At 37.1% G+C, this 14,550-nt stretch overlaps 1 protein-coding gene across 4 annotated transcripts in view; it reads left to right on the top strand.

The window, feature by feature from the left end:
- The window catches only part of LOC150086925 (receptor-type tyrosine-protein phosphatase S-like), a 1,004,071-nt gene that overhangs the window by 289,051 nt on the left and 700,470 nt on the right, over window positions 1-14,550 (top strand). For all 4 annotated transcript variants that reach the window (XM_090372826.1, XM_090372825.1, XM_090372828.1 and 1 more), the window contains one exon: window positions 9,082-9,268. In XM_090372826.1, the coding sequence (XP_090228952.1) occupies window positions 9,082-9,268 (187 nt within the window). The remainder of the gene's footprint in view (window positions 1-9,081; window positions 9,269-14,550) is intronic.

The raw sequence follows: 14,550 nt of genomic DNA, 5'->3' as shown, positions 1-14,550 counted from the left end.
ATGACATGTATTACATATCATGAAAGTACTCACTTCTTGTAAATGAAATTCATTTTGAAGTAATTCATATGAAGTTGTTGGAAATGGTTTCAAATCTAATTGAAACCATAAATGATCACAAACGTTACAACTAAATCCAAATGGGTTTTTGTACACTAGTTTTTCAAACTCACTGTCAGCCGTGTAGACACTATAGGAATGTAATCAGGAATCTCATTATTAGCCATTCCTAATTTCACTTTTTTCGTGCACGATATTCCTTCATTCATTCTGCTGGAGTTTTAGATTTCTGATAAGTATCAGGTATAGGAGAACTCTGTGGTTGAATTTCATTATGATTCAGAATAGTTTGAATTTCTAATTTCCTTTTCTTCTGTTCATGATATTCCTTCATTATTTCAGCTTGAGTTTTTTGGGTGCAGTTCGAGAACTCCCAGGCATAACGAAACACTCTTGTTGAATTTCATCTGGATTCACATTTCTGTCCAACTTCTCTTTCTTTCTTTCATGATATTCCTTCGAATGCTGGGCTGTAGATTTTGACACAGTCACTCATGTATTCATCATTATGCTGATATAATGGTATAACATAGTGCGTCACTGCTCAATTTTACTTGTTGTGTCACTGCAACTTGTTGCATCACTGCACTTTTTGCATACAATTGAGTTTTATTGGGCGCATGCATTGTACCTGTTGCATCACTGCATGCAACAAGTACAACATATGCGCATCGGGTTTTGTGATGATTTCTAGGTAACATAACAGTTATTTCCAAATAACGCTGGTAAAAATGTTTTTAACGTCAAAAAACCATTAATGACATGTACATAACAAAACCATTGATAATCAGCTCATTGAGAATGTTAGTGAGTTCATATTCTAGGATGATTCCCCCCCCCCTCCTCACGCATTCCTTGAAAGACTACTTTGAAGAAAGTCCATCTGATAACTAATACGCTTTATCATTTTCTAAAGATTTAATTCAGCTCCCAAATTTTTTGAACGTTCCTTGTAGGTAAAAAAAACATTAATGACATGTACATAATGAAACCATTGATAATCAGCTCAATGAGTTCATATTCTAGGATGATTTCCCCTTTCCTCATGCACTGGAGAAGTGCTGATGTCTTCTTAGTTCACAAAGGAGTTGGGTCTGAAAGGTGTGATTGGGAACTATATACCAGTGAGTTTGACTACAGTGATGGATAAAATCAAGGGGCTTGTTGTTAAGGATAATACAGGATCATCTAATTAGGCCTGGAATCCATAATGGATCACACATAACTTTGGAAGGAGAGATGTATCTGTCTAATTATTATGATGAAATCATAAAACAGTTTGATGTAAGCAATAACTTTGACATATTACTATGACTTTAGTAAAGCTTTTGATCTTTTTTTTTTTTTTTTTTTTCACAATATTGAATAAGTATTTATTGTATAAGTTGAAACAAATTGAAATTACTGGTATCCTGCTTTGCTCATTCAAGGGCTGCCTAAAAGATTGAAGGCAAAAAGTAATCATAAATGGATATTCTTTAGGATGGACAAGTTCAACAAGTGGCATCCCACAGAATTAGTTTCTTGGGGCCTGTTTCTTTTTCTGATCTTCTCTATTGACATTAATGACATGATTTCTGATGATTTTAAGTTAGGAATGAAAGTGGTTAATGGTGGGACCAGTCCATGTTGTTTTTCAAAATGACTTAGATTGGTTGCAGATATGGTCTGAAAAATTGCAACTGAAGTTGAATGCTTATAAATGTAAGGTTTTCACCTGGGAAAAGATATCAAGAGTTACTTATGACCCAGAGGAAGTTAAAAATGGTTGAGAACAAAAATGACTTAGGGTTATGATACAATCAGATGCAAAAATTTACCATACAGTGGTAAATTTTACATGGAAGCTAGGAATGGGCAGCCATGAAAATATATGGTGTTCTGTATATGATTGATAGGAACTTCACAAGTATGGAGAAGTATGTCAGCATCACTTTGTATAAGATGATGGTAAGGCTTTCAAATATTGTATTCAAGTCTGGAGGGCTGCATTTACAAAATATATAGAGATTCTAGAGAAGGTTCAGACCAGGCTGACTAGATTTATCATGGATGCTAATTGAAGTCCATATGAAAAGCAGATTAAAAGGTGCAATCAGCAAAGCTTTGCAAATAGACATCTTGGTGGTGGGGACCTGACTGACATATATAAGACCACGAAGGAGATAAGTACATTTTCCCCCCTTTTTTTTTTAATGAAGAACCCAGTCATGAAAGGAATTAGAACACATAATACTTAGTACTGACATGGGCTGGAGGCTGAGAAGGCAGAAGATACTTGTTGACATTAGATTTAAATTTCTGTAGATTGTAATTTTCAGGAAATACATGTGAAGGAAAGTTGTTCCAGAAAATAAAAGTAGAAGAGGTGAAGGAGGAAGAGAAAAAACTAGTTTTGTGAGGTTGCAGTTGGACAATGACGACTGAATGTTGAGGTTGAGGCATGCATTTGAACTAGTTTGGAAGAGAGTGTTGGAATTAGAGATGCCATTTCAGAAGAAAAGTGCCCACTTCTGCAAGCACTTTTCTTTTGAAAGTTTTTTCTTCCAAATAGAAAAGGCATGCAGCAGGTACTAAAGTTTATGAGACAGAAAGTGGAGAGACTTTGTAAGAGACAGGCCATTAATTAACCTGACTGCTCATTTTTGAATAGTGTCTAGAATCTTGAGAGAGCTTTTGGGAGCACTGGCCCAGATATACGAACAATATTCCATGGAAGGATGGAGTTGGTATTTGTACAGAGTGAGTAGTTGATTAGAAGAAAGCGATGCCAAGAGAGAAAAAAAGTAAACAGTTTTTTTTTTTTTTGATGCAGAGGAAGAAATATTTACGATATGTTTATGCCAAGAGAGAGAGATTAGAATCCAAAGTTATCACTAATGGAGATGTATGATTTTGTTTAGAAAGTTGAGTGTCATATCAAAGATGGGCATAGGAGCAGTAGACTCTTTTTTGCAAGAAGGGACAGTAAGAGACAATAAGACAGGACTGAATTTTAGAAGGATTGAAGCTAGCTAAGTTTTCTTGGCTCTGTTGGAGAATTACAAGAAATCAGTATTTAAGAAATTGGTGGTGGATATTCAAGGAGTTGAGGCTACTTTTGCAGGGTACGGTTTCTGAAATGAGAAGGTAGTGTTAATAATCAAGAAGAAAAGAATGAGAGAAAGAAATGCCCTGGGGAACAGAACATGAGTATTAGTGGAGAAGTTAGATGACAGGGCACTGTTTACCTTCACCCAAAGAGTGTTTAGAGAGAAAACTGGATACTGAGTTGCACAAAAACAGTTATCAGGCCATGACACTTTATTCATTTAACTTCCAGAATACCAGACAATTCTAAACATTTCTGGTATTCTGGTAGGTAAGTAAATAAGCTGTGTGAGGTTATTAGCAATTGTGAAAGCTTCAGCAACTTGACCATCTGGAGCCATGTAAACTTAAAAACTGAAAAACTTTCAGGAAAGAGTTCTAAAGATTAGTAGAGTTGTGAGAATGATAGCGGCAACGTATAAGACAGAATGTGATAGAGAGATTTTAAGCCAGAGCAGGACAAAAGGAGATTCAAAGTTAGGAGGTCTCTGACAAGCAATTCAGAAAAGGCATATGCACAAGTACTACCTTAGAAGCAAAAGGAATCATAGAATGATTTGGGCAGTTGAGATGAGGAATGGTTGAGGCAACCGATAATGCAGAAAAAGCTAGTAGGGCATGCAGATTGTAGGTAGAATTGAACATAATTGAGATTGGAACTGAGGCTATGTATATTTGTGAAATGAATGAGGAAATTTTTGGGAGGTTAAGATCTTTTTGCAGATAAGTTTGTTCTGCTAGTTTGACTATTAATGATGTATTCAATAGATAAAGGAAAATTGAGGGAGCAACATGTATGAATTAATGAAATTTGGATATGGCATGCACACAGAAGGAATATACACACCTTCTTGGAGTAACAGGTGCCTCCGTAGCCAGGTGGGAAGGAGCAGCAGTGCGTAGCACACGCTTTTTGATTAGACCGGGGTTCGAGCCCGTCACCACCAAATACGGAGGATGCGGAAAGGTCATTCCCTGACCTTTCCGCATCCTCTGTATTTGGTGGTCATGGGCTCGAACCCCAGTCTAATCAAGAAGCATGTGCTACGCACTGCTGCTCCTGCCCACCTGGCTACGGAGGTGCCACTTCATTATGTACAGCATTTTACGATTTGTAACCGAGTTAAACGAGGCTGAAAAAACATAGAGTGAATAATAATGTAAAGTATTTATTCAAAACTAATTAATCTAAATACGATACGTAATTTAATTTAATATATGATCAAATCACTTTACGATGGACTCTCCAAAATAAAATACTGTTCACCATATGATATGTAGTAAGTGCCAGTCAATGTGATCATGTTTGTGAACTGAATTTTAATTCTGTTAAACAGCTATTCTAATAAAAAATGTTATCCACAGGCTATAAAATTAAAGATATAGAACACAAATTTATACTTTACTTCCTCCAATTAACAAAATTAAGTGATGCATGAAAATCAGAAGAATATTTCCCACAGGTTAGCAAAATAAAAATAAATTTATGCTTACATACTAGCTTAATTAATAGTTTAACTAATTGATATTTCTGTTCACTGACATTTTTTTTTTTTTTTTGGTCATAAAATTTAAAACGGTAAGAAAATAAGCAATCAATAACAAAGAACATGGCACACACAAATTGCAATTAACACAATATGCGCAAGTGTGATACGGAGTATCAACTTTACAAAGCTCAAAAAATAGGAATGAAGAGAAGATTCTGAAAATTTATTTATGTTTATATATGATTGAAGATTTCAGTGAAGGGGAACCACATTTCACCATAATAATGTAAAATTCCGCAGAATTCCAACTATTGGTATCATTGCAAATGCAATAGGATCGAGTTTACTACCCGTTTATAATTACATTGCACTAACAGAAAAGCCCAATAAACTGGAAAGTGCAAATTGTTTTTATTATTTTATGGTAGTGACCTCCAGAAATCTGCTTTAGAAAAATATCACGAAGGTGTTCAAAATTGATTCTTATAACTAAACATAGCAACAGCTTTGTTCTTTGTACGTATCTGCGAGTTGTACGTAAGTAGAGGAGCGCCTGTACTGGCTGATCCAGATGCCTTATAGATAGTTACCAGTAAGTTCTGTTAGGTTGACTATCTAGTGACCAGCCTGAAGAAAATCATTTTACAACTGTACCCTTGAAATGTAAGGAATATTGAATCTTGCCATGGCTCTCAACTTCAACCAAAAAGTCAAAAGTCATCACTCATTCTGCATGATAAAAGAGATGAGAATCTATCATGTAGAATGCTGATGTTGATCCAGAGATGAGAATTATCTACATGGGAGATATATTTTTGCTGGTTGAAAAGGCCAGCTCAGGGGAACATAAATATCAAATTTTAGGAAGTAATAGAAGAGGGAGAGGAAATCTCATGAAGCTTACCTTTATTCCATGAATTTACCTTTGTGGAACACATTGTTGATTGTTGGAATAAATTACGTGGCATGGATGCTGAGGCAGAAATTTTGATCAAGTTAAAAATGGAAATGAATGATGACTTTTGCTGATGGAGGAAGAATCATGATTGATTTTTTTTTCTTTTTTGGTGGTCATGGGCTCGAATTTTTGGCAGATGTAAAAAAAAATCCACTTCCTTGCATTATTTACCTATTTTAATTCTATTTTCATCTGATGAAGAAAATAAACAAATTCTTGGATTTTAAAAGGTGAGCAACAAGGTATATTTGTGTAAAAATATATTGGTATTATTCATGTTTTTATAAACCGAAGCACATACCTTTAAATAAAGTGTACATTTTCTAATATTTTAAATAGATCTTAAAATTTTTGTTTTTCATATTGTTTGTTATTTTTTTTTTTTTTTTCAGAATATGATTAAAACTGGAGGAGAATCATATGCATATATAAAATTTCACTTTCTCTTTCAAATAATTTACATAGAATTTGCATAAAAGACTGCAGTTTGTAAATTCGACACCCATGTTTAAGGCTATGAAGAAGTTTGTATAGGCTTAAATGATACTTTCCACTTTTTGTTCATGCTAGATGTGAGATCATATCTGATAGTTTTTTTTTTTTTTTTTGTGATGGTACAATATGCTGAGGAGATCTCATGTAGACGATTGTCAGCAATGGAAAACTGTAGGAAGGATGGAAATAATCACATGTAAAGAATTCCAGGTTTTTTATTGTGTCTAAAAGTGTTACTCAGAGCTACAGAAACAATACTAGGTAACATGAACATGCAGCTGCAGGAAAGTGGGCCATCCATTATGTGACTTTAAATACCAAACACAAATACCTGCATATTAACTTTCTTTGAAGTTCTTGTAGCCACATGTATCAAGATATATAACGTTGCACAGGACTTAAACAAAAGGCACTTAGCATTAGCAGTGGCATATGATATGATGCAAGATAGCAGACTGCCAAAAAAAAAAAAAAAGAGAGAAGAAGAAGAAACACTTCCTATTTCACCTATCCATTCTCTCCAAAAGTTTGTCCAAGTCTTCCTTGAATTTATTTACGCTATCAACTTCCATGACAGATGGAAGTTTGTTCCAGCAATCAGTCACCCACTGGCTAAAGGCAAATTTCCACACAATCTATTCTCCAACTGTCTTTCCTCAGTTTGAATTTAGATCCCTCAAATGTGTAATCTGAGCAAGAATCCTGTCAGCATTGAGCTTGCTCAAACCATTCAAAGCCTTAAACACCTCAATCAGATCACTTCTCAGGTGCCTAGTCTCCAGACACTGCAATTTGCAGAACTTAAGCCTTTCTTGGTAACACCAACCTTTTGTTCCACTCACCAATCTGGTTGCCCTTCTCTGTACTTGTTCCAACAGCTCCACATCTTTCCTAAAATGAGGCCTCCAGACCTGTATGCAGTACTCAAGGTTCTTTGTCAACAATAGAATAAATTTCTGACACAGTTCCTTTGTAGTTTGCATTCCTTTAACCCAGTGCTTTTCAAATCTTTTTTTTTTTTGGCACTGATACCTTCTATATATATATATATATACAAAAAATAATTTGGGCCTACCAAGAATGTTGTAATTATTCAACACTCCCTTCCATTTTGTTCCTTATCTTTTAGCTACTGATAAATGCAACATTACAACTTTCTCTTTTTTGAGCCAACAACATGCAGGTGGGGGGGGGAGAGAACATGAAGGAAGGTGTGTAGCTAAGTGCAAGCTTAACAAAGGCTATCTGAATTTCACTACATCAGTTATTCACTTTCAGTTAGAAAGGCTGCCTTCAGAGCTTACTGGTAGAGGACTGCAATTGGGATACTGAACGATGGTGTTCAAGTTTCTCTGGTGAATCAAGATTCGACCTGAATTATTCCCAGTAGTATTACATCTGGGGGGGGGGTTGAGAACATGGCACTCTATATCAGCCCAGCACTCTTTCAGTATTCTAAAAAAGGACAGTTTGGTGGTGTGTGTGTGGGGGGGGGGTGACTATTGGTATGAGGAGACATCACTGTTAATGGCTGCATTATTTTCTTTTTCCTGAGAGTGGAGCCTTGAAAGCTTTATTATATAAATATGAAATCTTATAGCCCTATCTGAGGGTGTGTTAGGATGTAGTATATTCTCAGTTCCTTTCTATGAATGATAATGCACTTTCCTTATGGCTGAATATATCAGAAAGCAAAGCAACCAGACCCAAATTCTGTAAAGTATGCCCAAGCCACTTTGTAGATAGTAAACTGCAAGTTGTAATTTTCTACTTCAAACCCTACATAAGCTAAAATCGACCTGAATAACTTGTTGGCAGTATGAGGGCTTGGTGTAAGTGTTGTATAGCAGTGAGTGCGGATTACACTTCTATTAATCCTGGTATGGAATTTCTGATTTTAATGAATTGTTTAATGAATTGATTATTCTTTCATTGTCTTTTTTGTTTTTTGGTGGGTTTTACAAGTTTACTTATTAATTATCTTTACAACAAAATTTTATTGTAATTTTAACAATCATTTCTAACAATGTGTAAATTACAGTACAGAAGTAATATATACATACAAGTGTACAGGGTGATTCACTACCAGTGCGACAAACTTGAAGGAGGTGTAGGGGGCACAAAGACGAATCGGAATCACATAGCATTGCAGGGTCCGAAATGCCTTCGTCATGCAGTAGAGGACGTTGAACGGGAGGTTGCGTGAACAGCGATCCCGCTGGAAGTCAGCATTTGCGAACCAGTTCCCGAGGCAGTAGGATGGACGAGTATTCAAACGTTGAACTGGCTGACATGCACCTCGCGTATGGAGCTGCGGACTGTAATGGCGCGCCGCTCTGCGCATGTACCAGGAACGTTTCCCGCACAGGCATGCTCCTCATCATACGATTTTCGCACGTGTGCACAGAAGGTTATGTGAGACTGGTTGTTTCATGAGAGGCACCATGAATCGAGAGTGAACGACGAGGATGCCACCAGATAATGAGGAGAATGTCCTACGTCTTGCAGAAGGCAATCCGAGTACAAGTACTCGAGCGATAGGCCAACGATTGGGTATTTCCCAATCCACTGTATGGAGGATACTGTCAACAAACCAAATGAGTTCATACCATCTGCAACGCGTCCAATCATTGGAGCATCCGGATTATCCACTCTGGAGGACTTTTGCTACTTGGTTTCTTCAACAGAAACGGTTCGCAAATGCTGACTTCCAGCGGGATCGCTGTTCACGCGACCTCCTGTTCAACGTCCTCTACCGCATGATGAAGGCATTTCGGACCCTGCAATGCTATGTGATTCCAATTCGTCTTTGTGCCCCCTACACCTCCTGCAAGTTTGTCGCACTGGTAGTGAATCACCCTGTATATGTTACTTCTGTCAGAAAAAAAAGATAATTTATTTTGGTAGGATTAATGAATAATATGTGAAATATGTGCCTAACACAGAGCTGCATGGCTAGCATATTCATTCCTAACATTTTTTCTTTAGGTTGTGTATCGAAAAGTGGGTACGTTAATATGGGAGGAAACAGATGGTTGGAAGCCCGGATTGAGTGCTGATATTACAAACTTAGAACCATATACAGATTATGAATTAGCTGTGAAATGTCGGCGTCCTGGAAAAGGTGGAGAAGGATTTCCTAGTCATTCTGCTATAGCAAAAACACATTGTGGAAGTGAGTGAAATTTCAAATTTAACATATCTTATTCTTTTGTCTTTTTACAGCCTCTTTTAACATTGCAAGCATCATAAAAAATATAATGGTGTATATTATACAATATAGCTAAAAGTATTCTGACACCTTTCCACAAATATTGCATAATGTTCCAAAAGGTCTTCCCCTCACATGCACATTGATTGTCTCAGCTCAGGGGACATCTGGCACATTGTAGATGCTGCTTCACAAGCAGCAGTTAGCACAGGCCTACCTGTGCAACAGCAGTATGTTATTTCCATATTCTGGTCGAGGATCCAGCAGGAGTTATTAATCAGACTTTATAGACTTTATAGACAACTTTAATCTGCCCTGTTCCAAATGTTCATGTAATAATGTTTGACAAGCACAGATGTAGGAATGCCTTTATTTTCAGCAATGGGCTTTGCGGGCTCTGTGGGCATGTACTTAAGGTGATGCCAAGTACACTCTTGGATGTGGTGTTGGTCAGTGAAACTACTCGTTGGTCTACATGGGACAGTGATTCAATGCTATGTCTGTGCATGCAGCTGCGATTCATGTGAACTTGAAATCCACTGTGGCAAGTGTTATTTGAAGATGAAAGACTGTAGGTGATATTTCAATAGAAAAATTGTCTGGATGATATACCAAACTTGCAGAACTTGTTTGATAAACCGTAAAGAGGGTAGATTGTGCCTCATACATTTTCTACAGAAAACAGCATGTAGGGTCCAAGAGGCCACAGGAATATCTGTCAGTACATCAGTCATCCATTAAAGGTTGCGTACTCTTGGATCAGTGGTGTGGCAGCTACATACATGAACCCATATCCCAATCACCAATGCAAAACATCATTTGGAGTGTTGTCATTCCCAGTGTTCATGAATTGACATTGTTTTGTTCCCATGGATATGTTTCGGTGTGGAGATTGCATTCCTTTTGGAGTGTATCATCAGTTTTATTGAAGCTGCTCTGTTGGTATTGGCTGTTTCAGATTTGGTCTATTGATGATAGTGCCTGAAACAATGATGTCCGTGATCTAGGTAGGTAGAACAGTTAGGTGCTACCTATCCTGTGACAGTGTTATGGTAATGGGAATGTTAGTATCAGCATAACAATGCTTTGTATCATACAGCAAGAGTCATATAGGACTGATTGATGGACAATAATGTGGAGAAACTGGCCAGTTCAGAGGCAGATATCAATCTTGAACACCTCTAGTATGAACTGAAGTGCCAGATTAGGCTGCAGCCAAAACAACTCTTTCTAAACTGGTTGTAGCAGCTGCTTTGTAGAAGAAATGTAGGAGAATTTCAGCCAACACCTATCAGAAACTTGTAGAAAGTGTGCTCAGGACTACTGATAAGCTGTTCTAGGTGACCCTACTGTGTATTAGGTTCCTATATTATGTTCAGCAACCTAATATAATAAATGTGCTGTGTACATTCCGACACCTACACATTTAATGTGCCTGAATACTTTTGATCATATAAAGGTCATTTTTTTTTGTGAAAATAAAAGCAGAAATAATTTCTTCTGTAAGCAAAACACACTCAGGAAGTAAAGGTGATATTTAGGTCTCTGTGCGAAAATATCTACTCTGTTTTATGCTTTTCTTGGGGAAAGTTCCTTAACTGACCGTGGCGCCTCCATAGCCAGGTGGGAAGGAGCAGCAGTGCGTAGCACATGCTTCTTGATTAGACAGGGGTTCGAGCCCATCACCACCAAATACGGAGGATGCGGAAAGGTCAGGGAATGACCACCGCATATCCCGGAGCAATATGGCCTTAGTTGCTAATGCTCCTAAAAACCCAAATAACAACATTCTTCACTGACAATAAGTGAGAGTTGTTCCTCACTAGACACAGTGTTATTATCCATGAGTTGACCTGAAGTTTACTAATATCATTTTTAATTTAATAGCATCACCTAGGGATGAACCCACTGTTAATTGAAACCTCAAGTGACTACCATAACTTTTTGTTATGGTAGTCACTTTGTTAAGGTAGTTAGTGCCTTGAGCTTGATAGGCAGTCTCAATTGGTGGTTTTGTACCAAATAGTTAATAAATATATGAAATGTAAATCATTAGGCAAGCAGTGTGTGCACCATTAACATTAAAACTTCTATTAAATATGTAATTTTTTATACATTTATTATTTAATCCCTATTACTGGGCTACAATGATTTAATACATCAGATTAATGTATTGAAATAGTAACCCACTGCTTTACTTATTTGCAGCATTGGGCCAACATAGTCAAGTAACAGGGATTAAATTGTACAAATAGCATAAGTTACACATTTAATATGAAGTTTTACTCACTTACTTAGCTGCTCATTTAGATTTCTTTTACTAATATTTACTAATATTTAGATCTGTCTGGATTAAGACTAGAGCCATATTCAGACCTAAGCAGCTAAGGCCAAAAGCAAAAATACAAGAAATAAAAATAATAATAATAATTAAAATTAAATAAAATATAAATTATGCACAAAATAAAATAACATCATCAGGCTGGGAAGACCAGCATTGACATTGTCACCCTTTTATATCTTTACATACAGCAAGAGTCCAAGATGCCATTGCAGTAGCACTTGTCAATCGCCATAGATCTGGGTTGATGTTCAGTGAGTTGAGTGTGTCAATTGTCACATTTGGGAAGTATCTATCAAAGCACTGTAACCTGTGGAGTTTGAGTACAAGGATGAGTGTGCTGTAACAGTGCCATCCTTACAACTTTAAGCTGCCCTGTTCCAAACGTTCATGTAATGATGTTTGACAAGCAAGATGTAGGAATGCCTTTATTTTCAGCGATGGACTCTGTGAGCATGTACTCAAGGTGATGCTCACTGACCAACACCTCTTGGTTGTGGTGTTGGTCAGTGAAGCCACCTTCAGCACTTAGAATTCAAGGTCCCATAATTTCTTCAGGAGACTAGGGGCGGCAGAACAAACTTTAGTAGCATATTACCGAAGTAAATTGTGAGGTATTTTGTGATGATTTATTTTATTGTAAACTTCATACAAATCTATTTTTGTACCCTAGAAACTTCATAAGGCTTTGTAGTATTGGTATTAGAAATGTTGTTTATAGGTCAGGTTCAATTGATCCTGATTACTACGAGGATTACTCCTAGGAATTTAAAGTTATTTGAGGGTGTTATCGGAGGGTGTTTTTCCTGCTATGGCTGGATGTACGGATGAGCAATATGAGGGTTTATTTGGATAACTGTTTTCAGAATTTCTGAGGAGATTTTTCAGGCTTGTGGACCACCCAAATGGTGGTCCCTACAAAACAATCAGCATATGGTAAGAATGCTGGACTAGCAAGTGTGTGTGTGTGTGTGTGTGTGTGTGTGTGTGTGTGTGTGTGAGGAGAGAGAGAGAGAGCTGCCTTGTGATATTCCTCCAACCACAATTTTACAGACTCATGTTAAGTGACTCATGCATTAGCAGATATGTGTGTAAAGTGCCTATTGTCTTTAGATTCCTTATGAATGAATTTTTATAAAATTTTATATTGGGCTCTTTTAGAAAGATTTGTCAAGCTGACTGATTTCTATTGGTCTGATTTGTCAAACAAACCAGCAGAAATCTGGTGATTATTCTTTTTGTCCGTCCATCTGCTTTTAATAACTCTCTACTCCCAGTTGATGGATTTTCACGAAAGTTTACATTTGGCTCTTTAAGAAAAAATCATTAAAATCAGACCTTGTAGATCCATTGTGAATTTTATTGAAATTGGACAAGTAGAATGATGGAAATTATAATTTCTTTGTCCATCCAACCACATTTAATAACTTGACTCTCAGTGGATTGAATTTCATGAAATTTTATATTTTGCTCTTTTAGAAAGATTTGTCAAGCTTTCCCAAATTTCATTATAATCAGATCAATAGAAATTCAACATTCACACTGGTCAACACACATTTTGTCACATGAACATTTCTTGCTAATTCTTATGTATTTTTTGTTGCTGAATTCAAAAATGCAACCAGAATTTCTCTATCATGCACAATTTTTATGTGACACACAAATTTTGATATAAATTAAAAAGGTAAAAGGTAAACTGCAGCCATTATCAACCCACTGCAGGATGGAAACCTCCTCAACGATTCATGTTGAGGGAATGGACCATAATCTGCCGTGCTGGTCCAGTGCGAGTTGGCAGATTGACCGTATTTAGTAGTCAGGAACTTGAACCCCGGTCCACTCAGAGTGTGTGCTATTGCACTCCCACTCCTGACCACTCGGCTATGGATACAGTAATTAAATGGTAATAGTGTAGTTTGGCAAAATGAATGAATGTATGGGAAGGGTTGTTCTGTGTGGTCTGACAGGCTAAGGCATGTTCAAACATGTTCAAAACTTCCATGAAACTCTATATGTATAGCAGATGGCTGTTCATACAAGTTTGCAATACCAGGGTGCCTGCCCACCCACCCACCGATGAAAGGCCAACAAGCCTTGAAACAGTGCTGTCTGGGTGGTGCCCACTGAGAATAAGTAACAATAGTCTTCTCTATTAGTGAAGTGTTACTTATTCGAGGTAGCGCAATACATGGTAACTCATTGTGAAGGTTGAGCACAATATGAGATACAGTTGAAATGATGCCCTTTACACTACTATTGTAGTTTTTTCCTTTAAGTGTTGTCTATGGTATTTTTACACCTATATTATATTAAAATATAACATATGCTCATAAAGTTTCTGTACATCTATCAACAGACGGTTACCAGTACAACTGGTGGACCATGCATGTTCCCATTGACTGTCTGTTCATGAAAAAGCTGTTTGTTCTGTAAATTTCTCTTTGCTTTAGAATTGAACATGCTAGTCTTCTGAGAGCATAGGCTGTATGCTTTTTCTTGAAGGCTGCTGTTAGGAGGTCATTCCACCATGGTTTTGAGCAGTGACTGATGATGCATACTTTGTATGTTAGAGGCTCACATCTGGTGAGTATGGGCTTGGCACACCCAGGGTCCTGAGATGGATATCATCATTCTTCTCTTTCTTGGTGATTCCCTTCTACTTCTGACTCTTGTTCTCTCTCTCTCTCTCTCTCTCTCTCTCTCTCTCTCTCTCTCTCTCTCTCTCTCTCTCTCAGGGTAATTCAGAAAATTTTTTTGGCTGGTGCAGCATAAGCCTCAGGCATCCATCAAGTGTGCCATTATAGTATATGTGCAAAAGAGAAATGTGTGATAATAGCATTGTTCTCTGTTATGTGCAAACATTTCTTACAGAGTGAAGCTGATTAAGTTTCTTTCATTATGCCAA

This window comes from Mastigoproctus giganteus, chromosome 4 (genome assembly GCF_048544385.1).
Source record: "Mastigoproctus giganteus isolate SK-2022 chromosome 4, ASM4854438v1, whole genome shotgun sequence".
Classification (NCBI taxonomy): domain Eukaryota; kingdom Metazoa; phylum Arthropoda; class Arachnida; order Uropygi; family Thelyphonidae; genus Mastigoproctus; species Mastigoproctus giganteus.
Note: the sequence above shows the minus strand (reverse complement) of the source record. Positions and strands in the feature narration are given on the sequence as shown.